This window comes from Bubalus bubalis, chromosome 19, assembly GCF_019923935.1.
Source record: "Bubalus bubalis isolate 160015118507 breed Murrah chromosome 19, NDDB_SH_1, whole genome shotgun sequence".
Taxonomy (NCBI): Eukaryota; Metazoa; Chordata; class Mammalia; order Artiodactyla; family Bovidae; genus Bubalus; species Bubalus bubalis.
This window is the reverse complement of record NC_059175.1, coordinates 31,758,132-31,784,176: the sequence shown is the minus strand read 5'-3', so window position 1 is coordinate 31,784,176 and position 26,045 is coordinate 31,758,132. Positions and strand designations below refer to the sequence as shown.

The following is a 26,045-nucleotide window of genomic DNA, read 5'->3' as shown; positions in this document are numbered from 1 at the left end:
GTCCCAAATCCTTCTTTATCCCATCTACCCAAAGGTGCCTTTCTCAGCCTTTTCAACTTACGTCTACCAGAAAGTAGAGCAAGGCAGAAGTTGTATGGGAGTCCTGCCCCTCTCCCTCCCCATCATCTCCTGGCCTCAGCACAATAAAAACTCTGTTCAAAACTTGGCTCGTGGCTGTTTTTCCCACATTCGATCAGGGAACGCTTAAAGCCATACAGTGTCCCTGTCTTGCCAGGGAGCCTATGGGCAGGGCGCCCCTTCAGGCTGACACAAAGGCACACTGTGCAGGGCATCCACGGCCAGAGCAGTGGCCACATATGGCTGATCAATACGGCTTTTGATTTTCTTTTCTTTATGTCATACCATCATCACATTAAACATAATTCCAGCAAGGGATCGAAACTTATATTTTAGACTACAAAACTTTGCCTGCCCTATAGCTGCAAAGAAATGGAGTTTCTTTTCAGTCAAAACATATTCCTTCCAGAAAAATACCATAACCTTGTTTTTCACACCCAGTACAGTTTTTTGCTTTAGATTGATGTTATGTGATTTGATGCACTGTTTTGATTCTAATCGTCCATTTTGGAAACTCTAAAGTTAGATTGAGAATTAAAATTCAGCCCATAAGGGTTGCTTCTCACTGGAGCCAAAAACTACAGGCCCAACAGAACAAAGCTCAAAAAAGTAAGCGTCAGGTACCTTGCTGCCAAGTTACGTGTCTGTGGTGGATTGTCACCTTATCCGTCTCCATTCACATTTTGGGAGAACTTCTATTTCCACTGCAAAATAATTTTTGGAATTGGTGGCCTGTTAGTTACAGAGTTTCAAGCATTTCTTTCCATAACTGGCCTTCAGAAAATGAACTTAAAAATTTTGTATCAAGTATCTTAGAGAAGCTGTATCCAAGTTTTGTTTTCTTTTGGAACTCTATAGAGTTTTGAACTCTATATATTTTGTGACAAATATATCTATGAAGTGTACATGATCTTCCACTAAGACTCTTTATTAACCAAAAAAACCCTGTAATCTTGTAGATACTAATCAAAAGGAGAGTGTGTTAGGATAAAAGACCAGCTAGCCATCATAATACAGATATTAATGGAGGGCCTCATACGTGTAAGGTTGGAAAGGATAAAATGTGGTCCCTACTTTCAAGGGATTTGTAATCCAATTGAGGGGGCAAATATATTAATACAATAATCAGCATTTTTATCAGATGAGTGGCATGTATAATACATGCCATTAACTGAGAGGCAACTGTAATCATAAACATTATGTACCAGACAGTCTTTTTACTCTAAAAAAAATTTTAATTACCTCATGCAAAGAGTTGACTCATTGGAAAAGACTCTGATGCTGGGAGGGATTGGGGGCAGGAGGAGAAGGGGACGACAGAGGATGAGATGGCTGGATGGCACCACCGACTCGATGGACATGAGTCTGAGTGAACTCCAGGAGTTGGTGATGGACAGGGAGGCCTGGCGTGCTGCAATACATGGGGTCGCAAAGAGTCAGACACGAATGAGTGACTGAACTGACTGAACTGATAGTTGACTTCCTATTGTGTTCATTCCTGCTGTACAGCAAAGTGACTTAGTTATACACATATATATTATTCTTCACATTCTTTTCCATTATGATTTATCACAGGATATTGAATGTAGTTTCCTGGGCTATAGTATCCTATACATACTAGTTTGCATTAGCTAATCCCAAACTCCCAATCCTTCCCTCCCCCACGCCTGCACCCTCTTGGCAACCACAAGTCTTTTCTCTAAATACGTATGTTCATTTGTGTCATATTTTAGATTCCACATATAAGTGATGTCATACGGTGTTTGTCTTACTCTTTCTGACTTCACCTAGTTTGATAACCTCTAGGTACATCCACATAGCTGCAAATAGCATTATTTCATTCCTTTTTTTTTAATTGTGCCAGACATTCTGTGAAATACTTTATATATATCAATTTCTGAATTATTATCCCCACTCCATAAGTGGTAATTACCTCTGATTTTTCTCCCCATTCTAGAGAACGCAAAGAGAATGATATAAGGTGAGCAAAGACCTAAAATCAGGAATGTGCTAGATGGCAAACACATGCATTGGTCTGGAGCCAAGGGTCTGTTGAGGGGAATAGAGAGAAATGAACCGTGAGTGCCGTGGGAGTCTGTTCACCACCATATCCCAATGCCTAGCATGGTGCCCTAACATTATAGGTGCTCAGTAAGTATGTCTTGAACAAACAAATGGCCCTCTGGCTTATGTCTATAACTCAGATGAAGTACAGTGGGATAAAGGTACTTAGTGAACTGAAGCCATACACCAAAAAGCCTCAGGACCCTTTGACAACACTTCCCAGTTCCCAGCTATTACAGTGAAGGATTCAGGTGGGAAGGACACCGCATAATGGGACAGATGTGGCAGCAGTAGCAGCTCCAACTCACTGGCGTCCTTCTCGTGAGACTGACATGGTGACGTGGTCAGCGGGCCACACGTCCTCACGTTGGCCTACAAGATGGTGCGCTGTCTGGCCCCTGGCGCTCCATTACCTCAAATCCTTCTTCACTCCTCTTCCTGTGTTCCTTGTCTCCACTTGCTCCGCCCATACTGACCTCCTTTCTGTCCCCCAGTCCCATCTTAGGGCCTGTACTCTTTCATGCTGCACTCAGGTCTCTTAATCGCCCCTCTCCCACGTCTCACTGCCCTCGCCTGCATCTGCATCATCTGTTGGCTCATCTGTTTCCTGCCTTCCTCCCACATGGTGGACTGTAAGAGCAGACCTCCCTCTGCAGTCCTCACCATCATATCTCCGGGGTCCAGGACAGCACCTGGTATATCGTATAAGTGCCCACACACTGCAATTCTGACCTCTCAATACCTCTCAGATACCTGCTTCTCAAAGGAATAGGCTTTTTTGTTCAAGAAAGTCCATGGAAATTGATGAGTAGAGCTTGGGAACAAGAGGCAGAGTGGCAGGAGTTCAGATCAACCTATTTATAAAAGGTGCTTTTGGTCCTTCCCTGGTGGCTTAGATGGTAAAAAGAATCCATCTGCAATATGGGAAATCTGGGTTTGATCCCTGAGTTGGGAAGATCCCCTGGAGAAGGGCATGGCAACCCACTCCAGTATTCTTACCTGGAGAATCCTCATGGACAGAGCCTGGTGGGCTACAGTCCATGGGGTCGCAAAGAGTCAGACATGACTGAGTGACTTTCATTTCACTTGCTCAGCATAGGAAAAATATGCCTTAAAACCTCTGGCAAAGTGTATGCTTGCCTAGGAACCTTTACCATTTCACACTTCTGAAATGCTGCTGCTGCCGTTGCTAAGTCGCTTCAGTTGTGTCCGACTCTGTGCGATCCCATAGACGGCAGCCCACCAGGCTCCCCTGTCCCTGGGGTTCTCCAGGCAAGAACACTGGAGTGGGCTGCCATTTCCTTCTCCAATGCATGAAAGTGAAAGGGAAGTCGCTCAGTCATGTCCGACTCCTAGCGACCCCATGGACTGCAGCCTACCAGGCTCCTCCATCCATGGGATTTGCCAGGCAAGAGTACTGGAGTGGGGTGCCATTGCCTTCTCCATGTGAAATGCTGACCAGTCTCAAAAAGGAGATCCATGAATCTGCCAAAACAACTGATGCCCAGGACTTAAGAGTCAGCAAAACCAGCCTTAGCCTAGTAAATGGTATCAAAAGACTGGCTTACTGCTGTAGCCAAAACCAAGCAAATGCATCTATCCAGGTAACAGGAAGGCAGGTGAGGAAACTACATGATCCTGTGTTCATTTATTCTTCGAACCTCACTGAACTCTGTTAAGTGGTTTGATACCATGAAGATAAGCTGAAATACACAGACTTTGCCTCAAGTTTAAGCACTCAAGGTCCTGGATGGACATTTGTCATAAGATTTAATGGTATGCTTTAGAATCTTCCAAATTGAGACTCCAGAGACCACAAAATGCCTGCTAAATTCAAAATAATAATATAGGTAAAGTCATGGTGTCTCATAACATTTCTTGAAAGACTTCCCAGTGAGATATTCAGTAATTTCATAAATAAATGTTGAGCACTCGCTGTATTGAAGGGGCTGTGCTAATGCTTTGGTGGATCAGGAGGAGGAGACAGGGTCCTTGCCATCAAACATCCAGTACATCATTCATTGGGCAAGTCAGATACCTGAGATACCAGACAAAGAATAAGAAATGCCCTAGTCCAGCTATTGTGTGAGAGCACAAAGAATGGAGAGATGGATCCCATCTGGGAGAAAATACAAAATGCATCGGGGAGGAGAAGACACACTCATCTTGAAAGGTGAATGGAATTCCCACAGACTGTGGCAAAAAACCTTGATTTGAAGTATTCACTGATTTTTGTGGCATAAATATTACCACCACGGCTGATTTCAAGTCAGTGACATGATATCACTGAATACAGAGTTGAGAAGAGGTCCCAGCTCTGGGGCATCATCTGTGAGTCACCATCTGAGCTGTAGACTTTATTAAATCATCTGATTCTGTTGCTCTAGTGAGTGGATTCACAGGTATTAAAAACATCTAAAACAACATTATAAGGGAAGAGACCCCTCTGCCCTCTTCCGTGCACATCAATCTAACCTTTTAATACTCTGGCTGCCCTTCCAGTCCCAGTCCTGTGCCCCTGCCTGGCCACCTAGGACTGATAATGGTCTGGTGCCAGCCTGGATTCTGTGTGCTTCCCCTTAGCAGGGCTGTCAGAGGGCACAGAGGGCTGGCTTTCCACCCATCGCCTGGTGTTGACACACTTGCTGTTCTCATAATGAGAAGAAGCCTTAAGGGCAGCTAGCAGGGCAGGGTGTTTCACTGTTCTCTCAACAGTTAAAAGGGAAAGCTGGAGGAATTGCTGGGAAGCATGGCCAAAGGAAGATGCAAGCCAGCTGAGCTCAGCATGCGTATTAACCTCCTTTAAAAAAAATAAAAGGGGGCACCCTCCCCAATGTGTTCTCCTTAAGTCACTGCACCCCTAACTGGCCTTGTCACCCTAAGAGCTACATTTGAAAAGTCGGGCCCTAGTTTCTGTCTTTAATTACAGGCAGATGTCCTCAGTACGTGTGTAAACTTGTGTCAGGATTTTTTTAACTTAGCACGGAGAGCACTGCCAAACAGGAAAGGAACATGTGAAGCTTCAAGCTGTTAGGAAACTTCCCCATTTGTCCACTAGGCTCTCTCACTGCACATTCATTCTTCTAACCTCGAGGCCCAACTACTCTCTAAAAGCATTTACAGCAAAAAAATGACTGCTACAGATTTATTTCAGCATATGCTTCTTTTCATGACACTAGTTTCTCCTCCAAAATTGCTATAGATTGTTTGCAACACAGGTTTTTGTTTGGGGTTTTGTTTTTTGTTTTTTAGCATTAAAAGGTGTTTGGAACCACCAGCATCATCTCACAGCTCCTTTTCTTGTTTGTTTAAATTATTATCTTATGTAATGTGCTCTGTGATTTACTATTCAAGTGTAGAAGAACCACATTCCCTCGTGGAGATCTGGGGAGGTAATGCTGTCTGTTTGAAAGGTTCAGAGATTTTCTGTTCAGATTACGCAGGCTTCTTTAGAGCTGCCAAGAGTCATAGTCTGTAGGAGATAATATGCCTTCATTCAGGAGAAACTACGGATGGAAATTCAAGTTAGCCAGTGAGCCCCGGAAGAAATGAAATTCCAGCTTAGAATTGTCATAGCGCTCGGGTCCAGGACTTGGGGTGCCAGGGGTTAGCCATGACCGGGACAACAGCTGCAGCCCCAGGAGCTGCTGTGTACACGTCACTGGACGACACAGCAAAAGGAAGAGGCCTGGCTGCCAGGCTGTTGCGTGCCTTACCTGCTTCCTCATGCACTGACCCCTGAAGGATATTTCCACCCAGAGCCTCAGCACCTTGGTTCCATCAGTTTAACTTTCCAGAACATTTGGAGCATTCAAATAAATCAGGTTGTGCTCTAGTGAGCCATAAACCCCAGCTGTGGACACTTAGTGGGGGAGCCTGGAAGGGGAGCCCCACAGAGGACACAATGACTGACCAGAGCAAGAAAGTACTGGCCAGTGGACAGTTTCTCCAAATGTATCATGTCATAGGAATCACCTGGCTGGGGGTGGGACATGCCAGGTAAACATATATATTCTCAGGGCCTTGCAAGCCTACAGATTGACCTGGGCCCTAGAGACCCAGATTCTATAAATCTGGTACAGAGCCTTGGAATCCACATTTTAACAAATGCCACAGTTAAATCAACTATACTTCAGTGAATGAATACAAATGCCATGGTAAATCTTGATGGTCAGACAGGTTTGGCAAACAGTAGACTGGGATGGAGTCAGAACCTGGCTCCAGCTCCAAATTTGGCTTCTGCCATGTAATTGCTGGACGGCCTTAGACAAGTTACTTCTTTGAACCTCAGATCCCTCATGCACTGTTGTTGTTCAGTCACTCAGTTGTGTCCAGCTCTTTGCGATCCATGGACTGTAAGCCCGCCAGGCTCCTCTGTTCATGAAATCCCGCTGGCAAGAATACTGGAGTGGGTTGCCATGCCCTTCTCCCGGGGATCTTCCCAACCCAGAGATCGAACCCGGGTCTCCTGCATTGCAGGCAGATTCTTGACCATCTTGAGCCACCAGGGAAGCCCCTTCCTCATGCATTCAATGTAACAAATCATATCCACTTCAGAGGGTTGAAGGTAAAAATGGAAAAAATTCAAAAAATATTTTGAAGTATGGTGCTGGCTACATTTTAAGGGCATAGTAAACATGAGCGGTAAACACCTCACACACATTTTTTTGACTTTGCCGTCAGCTGGCCCCTTCAGAGTCAGCAGGATGGCCTGGTACACGATATCAGTGTGACCAGACAGGGAGCTGGAACTCGAGCCTTACTGCAAGGAGACCACACATCTGGAGGAGATAAGGACTTTAAACTGAATACTCTCCAGTGATGGTGATCATAGTGTGATAGAGAAAAAAAGGACAGCAAGGCAGAAGTGGGTCTGGTAAGAGCTCTAGAAGTTGAAATCTGAGCAGGGGAAATTTCTGAAATATGCTCAAGGATAACTAGACTTCCAAAAGGCAGGAAAAAATGGTCAAGCGAACTTGAGATTTATAAGGAGAGATGTAGTTTGCTGAGAATAAACTGTTTTTCTTTGATCCCCTTTTAGTCCAAAAGCCAACGTTTCAAGCATTTATAATTCATCTACCACCTATGTTTAGCAAGCTGTATTTTTCTACTAGATGCCATGCCCTTCACTCCTAACAGAGGTTACAAAGATAAAAGCAATACCTGTCTCAAGAAACTTACTGTGTGTCAGAGGGCACAGGGAAAGAAGCAGTTACTGCAAAGGGTGTAAGAGTTGTTTCTAGGGCTGCTGGGTGGAAGGACAACTTACTGCCCAAGGAAGACTTCAGTGGAAGTCTTTTTTTTTTCCAACTTTATTGAGATAAAATTATCATAAAATATTGTGCAAGTTTGTGTCCAACACGATGGTTTGATATATGTGTATACCACAAAATGATTATTGCAATCAGAGAAAGTCTTGAAATGGAGATTTCATGACAGTTACATCAGTATTATCTTTATAGTAACCATAAGGTAATAATGATAATAGCTGACATCAACTGATGCTTATTTTATGGCAGATGCCATATGAGGCACTCTGTGTTCTCCTGCCGTGGTGTAAAATGGTTGCCATATGCTGTATCTTGGTTTACTTACTTGGGTTTGCACTATTCATGGCTGATTCCAAATGCCACTGCTGCACAACAGGTAAAGTACAATCCTCAGCAGAACGTTAATTCTCCCATACAGACTTTCCTACCTAAGTAGGGAAGTCACCAACTTACAAGAACTGGAAATGACTGCATTGAGTCCCAGGTAGATTCCCATTCTCAATGCCACTGATCTCACTTCTCCAGGGTCCCTCTGCCTGTGTCCAGCCTGCACAGGAGGACCTAAATAAATAGAGCAGATCCTGGCGCACTTAGGACTGAATCATGTCTTCATATGTGCAAAGCCTTAAGCTCACAAAGTCCACTTGTGATTGTCACATTCTTTTACAACAAAGAATCGTGCTGAATTCTTTGTTGTAAAAGATGAGCCCTTACTTTCAGGGTGCGTGCGTGCGTGCATGTTAAGTCACTTCAGTCGTGTCCGACTCTGTGCAACCCTGTGGACTGTAGCTTGCTGGGCTCCTCTGTCCATGGGATTTCCCAGGTTAAGAATACTGGAGGGGGTTGCCATCCTCTCCTCTACTTTCAGGGTAGTGGTAGCAATAATAACAGTGACAATAATAAAAATAATATCTAACTCTAAACACTATATTGCATATTTAATATATTTTATTGTATTGAATACATTGACTTAAACCTCACTTGTGTAGGTACTGCAACTGGCCCCATTTTACAGACAGAGAAACTGAGATTCAGTTGTGTGCCATGGTTGGGAAGTTGAGCACAGGGTTGGACATAAGTAGGAAAGTACAGACTGCAGTTTGTTCTTAAGCAGGTTCACCACGAGAAGCTCTACCTCAAGGCCCCACAAACGAGTAGTTCTCCAGTGTTTGCAGGATCACAATTAAGTTCTTTGGAAAGACCATCCTAACATGACCTCTCCCCACTCAACACATCTCCGGTCAGCCGTGCTCCACCCACTCCCGACAGATTGTGACTCACATGCCCCAGCCATGTCTTAGCCCTCTCTTTATTCAGTGCTTCCCTTGGCACCAACTGCCTTATCCTTTCCTTCTCATTTGCTTAGTTATCCCAAATTCAGCACCATCCAAGGGGTCACCTTCCCCAGGAAGTGTCCTGACTTGTTAAAGGACACTGCATTGTTCCTCCAATGCAGACCACTCCTTCCTTTATATATCCCTGCCCAAAAACTGTGGGCTCACCAAGGCCAAGGGCTGTAGCTAATTCATTTTATAATGCCAGGATTTAGAAGCCCCCATGGGATATAGTAGAGCAGTGCTTCTCTCATTATTACCACCCCTCACTTGTTTTCCTCTATTACTCAGCACTTCTAGACAGCGAGGACAGCTGGGACACTAAAATTGACCACTGAGAGTGATACCTCCATTTGCTAAGGTGTCACAGTTTTGTTCATGGTTCTCAACTTTGTAATCAGCGCCCTCTCGGTGCTGGCATAAATCGGTGGTTATTCCCCAAGGATGCCATTTGTTCCTTTTATGCCTTGATTCACTATGTTCTGTGGAGGCTGTTAGCTGAGTAAGACTTTCTGATTCATGAAAATGTTACCAAAGACACCATAAAGAGGAAGGCACCAGACCTCTGTCTGCAAGGAATGCAAAAGAGTCGAGGGTGGCCAGCGCTGCCCAAGCATTTCCGGGCCTGAGGTTTGGCTCTGTGGGCTCCCCTAGGGCCTCATAACTGACCCCCCACTGTCTGTATCAGTCATAGTTCTGGAAATTCATCAACTTTCCTGCCAGTCTGAGCCTGGAAACTGGTGTCTTTTTACCCGGTGTCAAGCTGAAAATGGAGAAAAACTCACTGGATAATTTTGACCAAAATAACACAGATGGTTGTGTGTCTGTCGTCCCTGATTGACTTAATTTTCCTCTTTTTGGGGGCCCTTTTTTTAACATTCTCAAGGCATACATAGTTGTCAGTGAAAGAGGTCATTCACAGTTGAAAGTTATATAAACTTGCCCAACCTTGACCAAAAATAATGTTCTAGTGCCCAATTTAGGGCAAGGGGTAATAAAGTGTTCTCTGATTTGTAGCAAGGAATTAAAGGTGGGGGTTGGGGTCTAGATAATGATAATAACAAAGACTAAGGGTCTCAAGGCAGTGAGTAGACTTGAGGGGATTTTCATAAAATGCGATTTTCCTTTCTGGTCACGTTAAAATCCATGTGTAGTACATTATCTACTCTAGGGAAACATGTATTCTATTTGCTTTCTGTTATAATTCTTTATTGCATTTGGGAGTAAATTAACTTCTGCAGATAAAGTTAATATTAAAATTTAGAGAATGAAAAGAAATCCTTTTGGAGCTGAAAGTCATACAGAATTTACAATATTATTCGCCAAAGGTCCCCAAACCTAACTTCACTTGGAAAAATACTCTCCCTGATATGCCCAGGCTGCAAAAACTTTTAAGGGTTACAATTCTGCAGTATTTGATGAGAGGATCTTAATTTCCTCCGTTAGGTTCTATATTCTGATCTCCAGACCCGACAGCTGCTTCCTACTGGTTGGCCAGGTGGGAGGAGTTAGTGAAAAAACACATTGAAAAGTGGATCAGGACAGATGGACAGAATTCACCCGTTCTGAAATTCAGGGAGATGGATGTGGGCCAGTTCTCTGTCCCTGCATCTTCATTTTCTTCCTCTTCCTTTTTTCATATCAGAGAACCATTTCTTAGCACTGTTACTGTGGGTTTCTATTGAGCACCAGAAGCATTAGCAGTTCCGCTGCTTTGAGGCAGTGCTGTGTGTTTGCTGTGGCCCTGGGTCACACTGCCTCTCCAGCAGCCCAGGGATCACCTAATGGGATGAGAAGAATCTTACAGACACTCCCTTCTCCACCAAAACCAGACAGCAGTTACAGTATGTTTGCAGTTGAGGTGTTTGCAGTTGAACCCAGTTCAACAGTTCAATGATAGCTACATTGATCATGTTCCATTTTTCCTGTTTTTAATGTAACCTAATACTAGTATCGGGACTTCCCTGGTGGCTCAGACGGTAAAGCGTCTGTCTAGAATGCAGGAGACCCGGGTTTGATCCCTGGGTCGGGAAGATCCCTTGGAGAAGGAAATGGCAATCCACTCCAGTACTATTGCCGGGAAAATGCCATGGACAGAGGAGCCTGGTAGGTTACAGTCCATGGGGTCGCAAAGAGTCGGACATGGCTGAGCGACTTCACTTTCAATACTAGCATCAGTACCATTAGAACTCCTTTATAATGGATGACTCATTGCCCATCTCATGTCCTAAAGTTCTGTCTCTTCCTCTTGTCCAGTTTTTCACTTCCCCTCATTCCTTCCCTACTCCCAGGGTTGCTCACATGTTTGTTTCTAAGAATAAACGTGTTTGACTGAACTGTTTTTAATACTGCTTTTAGAAAGAATTTATGTTCCTTCTTGTTTTCACAAGCAAGACTTAAGTTTGGACCCAAATGATGTAGGAAGGCAATTTTTCATCCTTCCTAACTGTGTCCAGGCGTGAGACCAGAGGCAACTAAACAAAAGGTTTCCATTTGCTCTGAATATTTAGGAGTTCCTTTTAGAGGATAGGTGCAATTTTAGTTTTGAAACGAAAGAAAAAAGGAGAGAATTTTTATGAGGTTGGGCCAGGTCACATGTTGACATTTGAAAATGAGAATGTAACAAGGTCACATCAGACCATTTTTTACAGGGGTGACTAATGGGTTTTTTCCCCTATTTCTCTTTCAGCCACACCAGCTTTCCTTGTCAGAGCATCTCAGAGTCTGCAGATACTATATCCAGTCCTAGAGACAAGTAAGAATTTCAGTCCTTTTTCTGCCTTTGGCGATATTGTTCAGATTTTACTGCAGTTCAAGCTACTGTCCTTACTCTGTTTTATTTAGGATATGGTAACTGGATGAATTAATAACTGAAATTATAGGGGCAAACTAAAAAAAAATTTTTTTTCAGAATTTGTCAACTTCTCCACAAGGCTGCTTTTTTTCTGCTTTTCTTTTAACTGAGTGAAAGATTCTTTAAATTCTGTAATGCTTTACAATTTTCAAAATTTTCACACACATGATACCATATAATCACATAATAACCCTTTCTTCCCCCCCGACCCCTTCATTCTCCTTACTGGTAACCACTCGTTTGTTCTCCATATCTGTGAGTCTGCTTCTTTTTTTTTTTCATAGTTTGTTAAGTTTTTTAGATTGCACGTATCAGTGACATCATATAGTACTCGTCTTCCTGTGTATGACTTATTTCACTAAGCATAATGCCCCCCAGGTCCATCCATGCTGCCACAGATGGCAAAATTTCATTTCTTATAGCTGAGTAGTATTCCATTACATGTATATACCACATCTTCTTTATCCATTCATCTGCTGATGCAACTTACATTGCTTCCGTATCTCAGCAACTGTAAATAGTGCTGCTCTGAGCATTGGGATAATGTATCTTTTTGAATTAGTGTTTTTGTTTTGGGGAGATACATACTCAGGAGTGGAACTGCTAGGTCATTTTTAGTTTTTTTTAGAAACCCCCATACTGTTTTCCATGACGGCTACTCCAGTTTACATTCCCACCGATGGTGTATAAGGCTTCCCTTTTTTCCACATCTTTGCTAACATTTGTTATTTGTATTCTTTTTGATGATAGCCATTCTGCCAGGTGTGAGATGATATCTCATTGTGGTTTTGATTTGTATTTCCTTGATGGTTACCAATGTTGAGCATCTTTTAATGTGCCTGTTGTCCATCTTCATGTCCTCTTTGGGGAAAAAAAAAGGCTGCTTCTTTATTTCTCTCATACGGTTAGCCTTATAGGTTGTTGTTGTTTAGTTGCTAAGTGATGTCCAACTCTTTTGCAAACCCATGGACTGTAGCCCGCCAGGCTCCTCCATCCATGGGCTTTCCCAGGCAAGAATATTGGAATGGGTAGCCATTTCCTTCTCCAGGGGATCTTCCCCACCCAGGGATAGAACCTGTGTCCCCTGCATTAGCAGGCAAATTCTTTACTGCTGAGCCACCTGGGAAGCCCAGCCTTAGAGGTTAAGTAAGACCAACATAATGCAAAGAAAAGAAAGATGAAATCATTTATTGTGAGCCAGCAAGTAGGTTACTGAGTTTAGGAATCTTTCTTTTTACAAGTCCTGTATCATATTGTCATTATTAGTTTGAGATATTTCTTTACCTAATGATCACATTACCAGTTAAGTTTGTCCCCTTAACCAAATCACCCTGGACTCTGAAATTCCGCCTTCATACAAGCTGTCTCTTCTCCTTAACATGACTTTCATATCCCCCTCTTCTCCTGTGACAATCTTTTCTTTAAGACTGAACTCAAACATCTGCTCTCTTGGGAACACCTCTCGAAATTCTTAAGCCCCAAAAACCTGTTCTGCATCTATGCTTCCATGGAACTTTGCTCACTGCTCTGTGATAACACTTATACCTCACAACATCATCATGTATGTCTTCGTACCATGCACAGAACTCAAAAAGTTGTGTGGGCTTCAAGAATTAATTATGTTGCAGTCAATTAAGGCAAAGCCCATGTTTTCTGCTTCTTCTAAATCCCTCACATGCCCTAAACAAATCCTAATTACCTTGTAGATGGTAGTGGTTTTGTTTAGTCACTAAGTCATGTCCAACTCTTTTGTGACCCTGTGGACGGGGACCCACCAGATTCCTCTGTCCATGGGATTTCCCAGGCAAGAATACTGGAGTGGGTTGGCATTTCCTTCTCCAGAGGATTCTCCCATCCGTGGGATCGAACTCCCGTCTCTGCATTGGCAGGCAAATTCTTTACCACTGAACCACCTGGGAAAGCCCACATAGTAGGTACCTTTAATTAAATTCTATGGATGGATTTTCTGTTCCTCAATTGACATATATGCTCAAGTCCACATTACACAATAAAGAAAGGGAAGACAGCGTACCTGACTGTTTAAGCCACTGCTGTTTCATGGGTCATTCCAGCATCATGAAACCATAATTGGGGTTTTATGACTAAATTGCAGGCTACATTTCTAATATGCGATGTAAACATCATTTTTCTTGGAGGTCACTCAAAGGGAGGGTTGGTGCTGTTTTTAACAAACGTCATCAATGTGTCAGTTGTGCCAGACCACAGACTCATTACAACCCTCCTATTTTAGAAGCATCTGACATGTTCATCTGCTCCCCAATTAATGTGAGGGGCTATAAAAGGGTTAGCTGTTAGTTATGTTTGCGTTATCCCAGCCAGTATGTTCCAGAGCCTTCACTCAGAAGATAATGTGACTTATTGCTACTTTCTGTAAGGAATGAGAAGGAATGAGTTAAGAATGTTTTACTAATTGGTGCATGCTCTATCCCACACTGAAACCCTCTCCCACACACAAATATAATACATTGCCCTTCACTTCCCCCAAAGTGGTGGTAGAATTTCCCCAAGCCATTTTCTTTGTCATGTCATGGGGTCTGAGGAGCTCAAGCTTTGGGCTTTGTTGAAAGACAACCTCTGAGTATGGCAGATATGCTGAAGAAATTGCTGCCACTTATTTTGCATATGTTGATTTTTTTGTCCTTGTGATAAGCAAGAAGAATAGCTACTTACCTTCATCCGTGAAAGGGTTAATCGATCAGTCATGCCCGACTCTGATCACGGAGCTCAGCTCAGTGCTCTGTGGTAACCTGGATGGATAGGATGCTGGGTGGAGGAGGGGGGACCGGGTAGGAGGGAAGTCCAACAGGGAGGGGGGATGTATGTATGCATATAGCTGAGACTTCACTGTACAGCAGAAACTAACACAACACTGTGAACCAACATTACTCCAGTTAAGAAAAAAAAACTATTGTTCATGATCTGTCAGTTTACAATTGCAATGCATACATTTTCTATGTGCACTTTTCTGAATTCTTAGATTCAAAGCAAAACCCCATGGAAGAAAAATAAATAAACCTTCTCAGAGAGAATCCTAGACAGAACTATCCAAACATAAATAAATGCCACCACCCTTCTGCAGGTCACCTCGACCTCATACTAAGGGGTCACAATAACCCCTTAGTAACTGTCTCCCTCCTTCCACCCTCTTCCCACCTCTCCTTCCATTGCCAATAAAGATGTCAGAATCCAACATATCCCTCTGCTCTAAATAGCCTTAACTTTAGGGTCTCTAGTACCCTCCCCACTACCTAAAATTTAAACTGCAAACCTATTCCAAGACACTCGAATCCACCATCTGTCGTCTGACCCCAATTGTAAGTCTAGACGTGTCACTCCTCCCCAGGAACACTGTGCTTTCCCTCCTCTGGGACGTTGTTCATGCCATCCCATCTTCCAAAACTGTCCTCCTCCTTCCTTATCCCACATTCTGGAAATATAAATCCTGCCCATACTTTAAGGTTCAGCCAAAACACTGTAACCCTTGGCCTGGAGCAATCCCTCCTTCCTCCATGTGTGTCTTTGAAGGAGGTCACGTGATTCCTTACCACTCTGAAGTAATATGTTAAACACTGCTTTGGAGTATAGTTGTTTGCATATTTCTCTTATCGCCCTATCTGGATCATGAACATCTGTGTCTTATTCAGGGTTGTATAGTTCACAGTACCCCAAATGGTACCTTGAACACAGCAAGTAATAAATGATGTTGCAAATAAAATAAGTAAATGGAGGTATCCTTTATAGCTCCCTGACTACCCACCCTTTTGCACACTTAACAATTCCCACCAACCCCCCCCCACCCCCGCCTTGTTATCATGGAACCTCTTGGCTTACAGGGGGGTGGGGGGCACTCATAGAGGATCAGATCTCGCTGCCTGTATTAACTGCACATTGACCACCTTCAGGGTTCTATTGCTAAAAGAATCATAGAAATCAAATGGTGTATACTCAGAGGACAGCTTGCTGACAGGCAAGAGATAGAGTGCACCCACAGTAGATGGGCAAGTGTACTGACCAGGGTCTGCGGAACCCGAGTGTGGGCCTTTCTGTCCTCTCACTTCCCAGTCACAGCAGTCACCCTTGGTCTCCAGGTCTGGAACCACTACTCATGTTCCTGCCAAGCACCTCAGTACCAGGAAGCCCAAAGTCTGCTCATGACGGAGTTTCCTGGAGTGAGCTGGTCATGTGGGTGCACCCTAGCTATGTAGACAGCCTTAACTGTCGGGCCCCCAGTTCCAGTGAACTGGTGCAAATCATAAATCTAATTCTATTGCTAAGCAGCATCAACAAGCTGACATATCTTGCCCTGAAATAATTTGGGGAACCATGACTAGAGCACATCATTCATCTTTAGTTAACATGATCCATACACAGCATTGCCAAGCAATACTCTGGGGGAAAAGCATGTGGTCAAACCAGACCAGCTAAGATTAACCCACACAATGCACCACCTAAAGAATCGTCCATTACATTCATCTCTTTCTTCTCTTGCTCATCAACAAGTGTCTGGCCCATCTTCTAAGCCCTCAGGGCTTTGCTCTCTGAGTGGGTACAGGACCTAATCCACGTGAATGGGTGTTTATGCAGTCATGGGCCCATACTAACATACCTTCCACAGAGTACAGGCTTGAGAAATATTTTCTGGAAACAAAGAACTATTTTTAAAAGTCCCATGAGAAGTTTTCAGCCCACACACATGGGTAGCAGTGTAATTCACCAGTGCAGAGATATAAATATGAACAAAAACACATATACAGGCTAAGAAGGGGTTTGAAGGAGTTTACAGTTGAAAGAGATAGACATCTTTATATACTTGAAAGAAGTAATGGCACAAACTTACTACAAATAAAGCTGCTTTTAGTTGTGGGGGAGAGTGATGAGGATGGTTAGAATATTTCAGAGAAAGACAAAACATTTTTAGTGTTCCTGAAGTAGGCAGACTCCGGAGTCAGGCTGCTGTGGGCTCATGCATTTTTTTTTTTAATAATTTCATCTCTCTCTTAGTTGGTTTTTGGCACAGGATTTGATGATTGTATGGGACAAATACTTAAGACTTATTAAGTATTAGAGAAATTATTAGCTGATTGCACATCTTTCTGAGGAGGATTTTGGACATATGTATAAGTGAATTATTTTGTTGTACACAAACTAACACAACATTGTAAATCAGCTATACTCCTATATGAAATTAAAAATTCAATTAAAAAAACACATATATGAGATGATAGTTTACTGTAATAACCATCATCTTGCTTGTTGGGGTCCTTACTGTATGTTTATAGCTGGACTCCTGCCCTAGCCTCCTAATTTTTCTTCCCTACCTCCTCTTTTTTCCTGTTCCCAGCCCCCTACCCTCTGCTTCCACATTCATCCTTCTTCCCTACCTCTGATCCAGTAATTCTTCTGCTCCGTCATCTTCAGTAGCTCCCCACTGTTTCCTAAACTATGAATAAACTCATCTCTCTGTCCTTTAAGAAGGCCCACAACATGGAGCCTGTGTGTATTTCCAGCCTCATCTCCCTTGTGTACTATGTACACCCATGTTTATGTCGGCAGAACTCCTGCTCATTATAGCCTTTCATAATGACTCCTTTGCCAGAAATTCCCTCTTCTTCCCTCCCAGGTGGGAACAAACCTTTATGGATTTTTGTCTTTAAGGCATATTTCAAATATTGCTTTATCCACAAAGCTTTCCCCAGTTCCCCCAAGAGAATGTGCGCTTCCATCTTGGAATCTTGGTAACCCTTTCTTTCCCTCTAAGAGAGGTAGTATGCAGCCCAGTACTTCAAGAACTCAACCTCTGCAACTTTTATGTAGTCCACTTCTACAGCTTACTTCCTGCATGATCTTACTTAAGTTTTGTGACCTCTTTGTACCTTGGTTCTGTTTTGTTTTGCTTTTTTATCTCTAAAATGAACATGCTAATAGTACCTACCTCGTAAGGTTGTGATGAGGATTCTAAGTGTTGATATATTTAAAGTACTTAGAATAGTACCTGGCTCCATGGTCTTTTGGAGAAGGCAATGGCATCCCACTCCAGTACTCTTGCCTGGAAAATCCTATGGACGGAGGAGCCTGGTAGGCTGCAGTCCATGGGATTGTGAAGAGTCAGACACGACTGAGCGACTTCACTTTCACTTTTCACTTTCATGCATTGGAGAAGGAAATGGCAACCCACTCCAGTGTTCTTGCCTGGAGAATCCCAGGGAGGGGGCAGCCTGGTGGGCTGCCGTCTATGGGGTCTCAGAGAGTCGGACACGACTGAAGCGACTTAGCAGCAGCAGCAGCCATGGTCTTTACTGTACTCTCTTATGGCTCTTATTTATATTCCAACAAGAATTGGAATTGAACTGTAGGAAATTTCCCATACTCAACTCCATTTTGAACTTCGGTATCATTAATGTCATTTGTTTCAACCTAATGGAGACTCATATGCTTTCTATTCCCTCTGATAGACTATACTACCCCAAAGAATAAGGGCTTTATCTTTTACATCCTTATTATCTTACAGCACCTGGTAAGGACCTGGCAAATGCCAAGTCTTTAATGAGTAGTCAGTGGATTTTACATGGACACAAAACAAAAATTCAAAAAATAGAAGCCAGGTATTCGCCCAGTATCTTAATTATTCTTTGGCTCCCACACAGTAGCTTTATATCCTCTGGCAGTCATTTATGAGAGGATAGAGATTAAAATATGCAGGAGGAGACATTTCTCCTGTCCATTACTATAAGTACATAGAGCCTTTCCCAAAAGCCTTCCATAGAGCCTTATTGTCAGGTCATGGGACTAGTGTCATGGGTCTAGTCTTAGGGGGGTGTCCCAGGATGTTCCTATGTCATCACTGTACTGTCCTACAGGCACTTCCAGTGCCAAAGGAATAGAAGCCTCCCTCCTGCCTGTGACCCACCACTGCCCCCTAAAAGCCAAATGACCCTCTCAGCTTTAATCATTCTTTTTCATCAGATATTTTCAAACTTAAGGGCTTATTAGTTGACAGTACAGCTGAAATAAGCACAAGCTAACAATCCATGTAAAAGAAACACAGGATAAAGGAAGTGTGTCCTTGCACAGATCGTGTCTTAGAATGTGAAGCCTTTACTTGTTGAGCTTCGAACACACATTAGAGAGTAGCACAGGGCTGTGACATCAAAGCTGACATTGAATTCTTGATAGTACGCTGTTTACAAACAACTCAGTAGATGACACAGTAAGTTAACATAGATAACTAGGATCCCTTTTAAGGAAATGGTGTTTATGTTGGCTACTTCTTGCACCCAAACTAGTGGTAGCCCTTTCTAACTCACAGACAGCACTAATGTTCTGATAATGCCAAGCATCCTGTAGAGACTATTTAGCCTCTATGCTTGCTTCTCTGAGGTTAGAGGAAGGCCAGTAGAATTATACACTTTATCCAAGAAGAAATGGAGGTAGAGACCAAACAGCTCTCCTGTTGTTCAGCCACTCAGTTGTAGCCAACTCTTTGCTGCCGCATGAACTGCAGCATACCAGGCTTTCCTGTCCTTCATCAACTCCCGAAGCTTGGTCAAACACATGTCCATTGAGTCCGTGATGCTATCCAACCATCTCATCTCTGTTGTCCCCTTCTCCTCCTGCCTTCAATCTTTCCCAGCATCAGGGTCTTTTCCAGTGAGTCAGCTCTTTGCATCAGGTGACCAAAGTATTGGAGTTTCAGCTTCAGCATCAGTCCTTCAAATGAATATTCAGGACTGATTTCCTTTAGGATTGACTGGTTGGATCTCCTTGCAGTCCAAGGGACTCTCAAGAGTCTTCTCCAACACCACAGTTCAAAAGTGTCAATTCTTTGGCACTCTGCCTTCTTTATGGTCCAACTCTGACATCCATACATGACTGCTGGGAAAACCATAGCTTTGACTCTACAGACCTTTGTTGGCAAAGTAATACCTCTGCTTTTTAATACGCTGTCTAGGTTTGTCATAGCTTTTCTTCCAAGGAGCAAGAGCCTTTTAATTTCATGACTGCAGTCAGCATCTGCAGTGATTTTGGAGCCCCCCAAAATAAAGTCTGTCACTGTTTCCACTGTTTCCCCATTTATTTGTCATGAAGTGATGGGACTGGATGCCATGATCTTCATTTTTTGAATGTTAAGTTTTAAGCCATCTTTTTCACTCTCCTCTTTCACCTTCATCAAGAGGCTCTTTAGTTCCTCTTTGCTTTCTGCCATAAGGGTGGTATCATATGCATATATGAGGTTTTGATATTTCTCCAGGCAATCTTGATTCCAGCTTGTGCTTCATCCAGCCCAGCATTTCACATGATGTACTCTGCATGTAAGTTAAATAAGCAGGGTGACAGTATACAGCCTTGACGTACTCCTTTCCCAGTTTGGAACCAGTCTGTTGTTCCATGTCCGGTTCCAACTGTTGCTTCTTGACCTGCAAACAGGTTTCATAGGAGGCAGGTCAGGTGGTCTGGTATTCCTATCTCTTGAAGAATTTCCCACAGTTTGTTGTGATCCACAAAGTCAAAGGTGTTAGCATAGTCAATGAAGCAGAAGAAGATGTTTTTCTGGAATTCTCTTGCTTTTTCTATGATCCAGCAGATGTTGACAGTTTGATCTCTGGTTCCTCTGCCTTTTCTAAATCCAGCTTGAACATCTGGAAGTTCTCAGTTCACATACTGATGAAGCCTAGCTTGGATAATTTTGAGCATTACTTTGCTGGCATATGAAATGAGTTCAATTGTGTGGTAATTTGAACATTCTTTGGCATTGCCGTTCTTTTGGATTGAAATGAAAACTGACCTTTTCCAGTCCTGTGGCAACTGCTGAGTTTTTCAAATTTGCTGGCATATTGAGTGCAGCACTTTCACAGCATCATCTTTTAGGAATTGAAATAGCTCAGCTGGAATTCCATCACCTCCACTAGCATTGTTTGTAATGATTCTTCCTAAGGCCCACTTGACTTCACACTCCAAGATGTCTGGCTCTAGGTGAGTGATCACACCATCATGGTTATCTGGGTCATGAAGATCTTTTTTGTATAGTTGTTCTGTGTATTCTTGCCACCTCTTCTTAATATCTTCAGCTTCTGTTAGGTCCATATCGTTTCTGTCCTTTTTTGTGCCCATCTTTGCATGAAAAGTCGTGTCCAACTCTTGTGACCCCATGGACTATAAGCCCTCCAGGCTCCTCTGTCCATAGGATTTCCCAGGCAAGAATACTGGAATGGGTTGCCATTTCCTTCTCCAGGGGACCATCTCAACCCAGGGATCGAACCCAGGTCTCCTGCACTGCAGGCAGATTCTTTACCAACTGAGCTACCCCAAAAGCCCACAGTTCTCCTAAGTCTCTTTAACCAACCGAGAGATTAAAGAAGGTACCAGCAGTGTGATGCTTTATATCTGCACCTAGATGAACAAAATAAAGTGTAGATAATGCATGTTATTGATCAGTGAAATAACAGTGTTCAGTTATCTTCAAGTAGAGACTTGATAGTGACTTTTTCCAGCCTGAAATACGCAGATAATGCCTGCTATTAGTTTCCCAGTGATGGTGCTTCATTATACACTGTTTGCCTTCACATGTGATTGTTGGGGGAGTTAACAATTCTTTGTAAGATAAATAGTAGGTCTTAACTTCTTTATCCTCCTCAACTCCCAGCAATTTGCTGAGCCATAATCAGCAGTGAGTAGATGCTTCCCATTCAGTTTATGAGAGACCTGTTCTCTGTGCACCTGCCTTGGCCAGCGTTAACTGAATATCTGGAGTGGGGAGCGAGCCCACAGCTCAAGACCAGCCTCCTCAAGCACCTGCAGGTCCTTTCTGATTGTCAACATATGTCAAGGTCATCTGTTTATGACGGATCCTAAAACAGTAAGAAAAGAATTGGAAGTCTGTGGGTATAAGCTTCAGAAAGCCTGGATCATGGAAGTGAGTAATATTTTTTTTAAGTCTGAGAAGGGCAATTAAGCGTCCCTCTAAAAATTCCAGGGGGCCTGTGTGGACTGTCTATACCCATTCCCAGTATGGTGTCTCTTCCAGAGCGTAATGCACACTTCTCAGGGGTGAAACCCAAGACAACCATTCTTTCACCCTGGGTAACTCCAGTGGGTGGCAAACTCTTTCGTGATCTGAAAGTTAAAGCATCCCAAAGTTGATTGTGACCTTGGAGTTCTAGCCTGCAGCCCTGCTGAATTGCTAAGTTCTACAGCTTCAAAACCCACTCTGGAATCACTGCTCTCAAGAAAGCTCTTGCTTCTGCACACAGAAGCCTCTCTAGGGTGAGGACCCCAGACTCTGTCATTCCTAAAAGGCCTTTGTCCACACCAGCTCTTACATGCAATGCACAGTTTTTCAGATAATGTGTACTTTTGCACTGAGAAAAAAAATCTTGAATTCATCATATAGGTGTGCCCTGATTTTAATATAGATTCATCTGTGCAATGAGAAAGCAGACTGAACATCACATTTATAAAAAAGATTTATGAAATTCAAAAACAGGTATATTGAATAGAAATTCAGATAATAGTGTGCCTTATGACAAGCACATGTAATATGAGATAATATATATTTAAAAATAACTTAAGAGAGAACTGATTGCACCATATGTAAAATAGATAGCCAGTGGGAATTTGCTATATGATGCAGGGATTTCAAATCCAGTGCTCTGTGACAACCTAGCGGGATAGAATGGGATGGCATGTGGGAGGGAAGTTCAAGTGGGAGGTATCCTATGACTGATTCATTTGATGTATGGCAGAAACTAACACAATATTATAAAGCAATTATCCTTCAATTAAAAATTTATGTCAGAGAGTGTTTTGCCTATGTTCTCCTCTAGGAGTTTTATAGTTTCTGGTCTTATGTTTAGATCTTTAATCCATTTTGAGTTTATTCTTGTGTATGGTGTTAGAAAGTGTTCTAGTTTCATTCTTTTACAAGTGGTTGACCAGATTTCCCAGCACCACTTGTTAAAGAGATTGTCTTTAATCCATTGTATATTCTTGCCTCCTTTGTCAAAGATAAGGTGTCCATATGTGTGTGGATTTATCTCTGGGCTTTCTATTTTGTTCCATTGATCTATATTTCTGTCTTTGTGCCAGTACCATACTGTCTTGATAACTGTGGCTTTGTAGTAGAGCCTGAAGTCAGGTAGGTTGATTCCTCCAGTTCCCTTCTTCTTTCTCAAGATCGCTTTGGCTATTCGAGGTTTTTTGTATTTCCATACAAATTGTGAAATTATTTGTTCTAGCTCTGTGAAGAATGCTGTTGGTAGCTTGATGGGGATTGCATTGAATCTATAAATTGCTTTGGGTAGTATACTCATTTTCACTATATTGATTCTTCCAATCCATGAACATGGTATATTTCTCCATCTGTTAGTGTCCTCTTTGATTTCTTTCACCAGTGTTTTATAGTTTTCTATATATAGGTCTTTAGTTTCTTTAGGTAGATATATTCCTAAGTATTTTATTCTTTCCGTTGCAATGGTGAATTAGAAAGATGGTAACAATAACCCTGTGTACGAGACAGCAAAAGAGACATTGATATATAGAACAGTCTTACGGACTCTGTTAGAGAGGGAGAGGGTGGGAGGATTTGGGAGAATGGCTTTGAAACATGTATAATATCATGTATGAAACAAGTTGCCAGTCCAGGTTTGATGCACGATACTGGATGCTTGGGGCTGGTGCACTGGGACGACCCAGAGGGATGGTATGGGGAGGGAGGAGGGTTCAGGATGGGGATCACATGTATACCTGTGGCGGATTCATTTCGATATTTGGCAAAACTAATACAATTTTGTAAAGTTTAAAAATAAAATAAAATTTAAAAAAAATTTTTTTTAATTTTTTAAATAAAATAGTCTATACAACTTTCAAAGGGATTTTAAATGCATATAATTTCTAGGAAATTGATTTGCAAGTAATTCATAATATATAATACAAAAAAAGCTAATTCTTTTTTTAAGGCTGACAAATATTTAAACCAGGGGTTGGCAAGTTACAGTCATCAGACCAGATGCTTGTTTTGTACAGTTTTATTGCAATACAACCAGACCTATTTGCTTCAGATCATCTATGGCTGCTTTGGGAATACCATGGCAGAGCTGAGCAACTAAAACATAGACAAGTCTGCAAGCCTAAAATATTTACTATCTGGCCCCTGAAGAAAAAGTATGCCAACCCCTTTTATGAACAGAAAAAAGACTGTATCTGTAATGTATTTTTAGTCATCATGTTTGAATTTGTTGTTTTTTAGTCTCCTATAGAAAACTGTCTTCAATTGGTAACATTAATGAAAATCCAGGATGCATTTTATGAATTTCCTTCACAGTCACCTCCTCTGAAATACATATTCTATTGTAAAGTAAGATTAACAGTATCTACCAAGCAGTGTGGACTTGTACTTCTATCATTATTGGTATTCCACAAAATGAAAGCTGAACATCTGTAAATGCTTGGTGATGGATTGAATAGGCAATAGTTTGCAACTGAACTGTCTGAGACGTGTCATCATTATCACGTAACATTTATCTTATGAAGAGTTACAGTCAACAACACACAGCTCCAGTTTGAGGGCAGGCTTGACTTTGTGGGTTTGCAGATCATCCATAAGCTGACTGCTGCCACTGAGTACTGAATCCACTCTGAAGAATAAAGACAGGAGACTGTCCTGTTAGGAATTGTGCATCATGAAAGACCCATAAGCCAGAAACCCCACCTCATCGTAGTAGATGTTACTGTTCAGATGAACGGCCTTTGTGTGTCCTCAACATGTTCTTAGATAACATTCATGTCTTTACTGCTACAGATTATCTTTTCGTTTTCAGGTGTTATGGAAAAGCAGCCTTTAACTCTTCTTTTTTCCTCACTTAATATTCCATAATCAATAGTTTTAGCACTCCAAATTTGGGTTCATGGGAAAGCAAACATTTCCAGGAGCAGCTCTGTGCTCCTACCAAGCAGACCCCAGAGAAATGGCAAATGTATGCAATAAGAAATGATACATATTTAAACCAAAAATAACTGAACTAAAACTCTTCTTCTTCTGAATTCCAAGAGCTTTTGAGGTTGTACATCTTTGGTTGAACTCAGGTGGCCTGTATCCATATGGTAACTTCCCTTCAATTGTAAACTCTTAGAGGGAAAGAATTTGGTCTTCCCTCATCTTTATATGCCCTACTCTCTTCTGCCACAACATAAACAGGGCCTGATACAAAATGACTATTGGTTAAACGAATATTATACTGAGTTCCAGGAGAGACTTGAGAGCAAATGCAGAAGGAAGGTAGAGGGGGAAATGTTAGTTTAGATCTCATGGCGTTTGAGTTCAGCATCCTCTCCACAACACTTAACACTGATGAGAATCGTTTCCCAAATCTGAGAACAGCAAACGCATTTTCTCTTCTGCCATTTTTCTTTCTCCTAGGGAAAAGCAGGCAAGAAGGTCCTACAAAAGTATTAGAGGTGTTTGTTCTAAACCAGTTGTGGTTGTACAGATTCTATTATTGGTTGCAATTGGTGTCCCAAGCTGTGTGATGAGGACTTTGGAGTTCAGGGAGCTGGAGAACATGAGTTGTTACATGTGTATGCAGCTGGCATACTGCTGACATGCTGTGGACTCTGATTTATCTGTCAATGGCAATATTGACATCTATCTCAGAGGATCATTTTGAGGAGCAGATAGGTACATAGGAAAATTCCTGGCACAAAGTAGGCATGGAATAAAAATTAGGTATTTTATTATTTTTACTCTTGCTGCTGCTGCTACTATGACTATTACCCTTAAGCATCCCATCTACCTCCTCACCTCAGTCACCAGAGCTTTTCTTCTATTTATACTTTCTGGGAGGATAAGAAGGATGCTGAATCTAGTAGAATATATCTCATATTGAGTAGTATATTTTTAATTAATTTTTATTGGAGTATAGTTGATTTAAAATGTTGTGTCAATTTCTGCTGTACAGCAAAGTGAATCAGTTATATGTATACATATCCACTCTTATTTGGATTCTGTAGCTCAGTTGGTAAAGAATCTGCCTGCAATGCAGGAGACCCAGGTTTGATCCCTGGGTCAGGAAGATCCCCTGGGGAAGGAAATGGCAACCCACTCTAGTACTCGTCCCTGAGAAATCCCATGGACAGAGGAGCCTGGCAGGCTACAGTCCATAGGATCGCAAGAGTCAGACACGACTGTGCGACTAACTTTCTTTCTTTTCTTTGGATTCTATTCCCATATAGGTCACTACAGAGTACTGAGTAGAGTTCCCTGTACTATAGGGGACTCTAGTTATTCTTTATTTATCCCTTCCACCCCCACTTCCCCCTTAGAATCTTAAGTTTGTTTTCTACATCTGTAAGTCTATTTCTATTTTTTGTAAATATCTTCATTTATACCATTTTTTTTAGATTCTACATATAAGTAGTATCATATCATATTTG

General features: G+C 42.2%; 1 protein-coding gene across 11 annotated transcripts in view; it reads left to right on the top strand.

Annotated features, from left to right (window-relative positions):
• The window catches only part of GHR (growth hormone receptor), a 307,144-nt gene that overhangs the window by 200,768 nt on the left and 80,331 nt on the right, over positions 1-26,045 (top strand). For 8 of the 11 annotated variants that reach the window (XM_006067065.4, XM_044932364.2, XM_044932363.2 and 5 more), the window contains 1 exon segment: positions 11,436-11,501. The exons of the other annotated variants lie outside the window; for them this stretch is intronic. In XM_006067065.4, the coding sequence (XP_006067127.2) occupies positions 11,436-11,501 (66 nt within the window). 11 annotated transcript variants of the gene reach the window in all.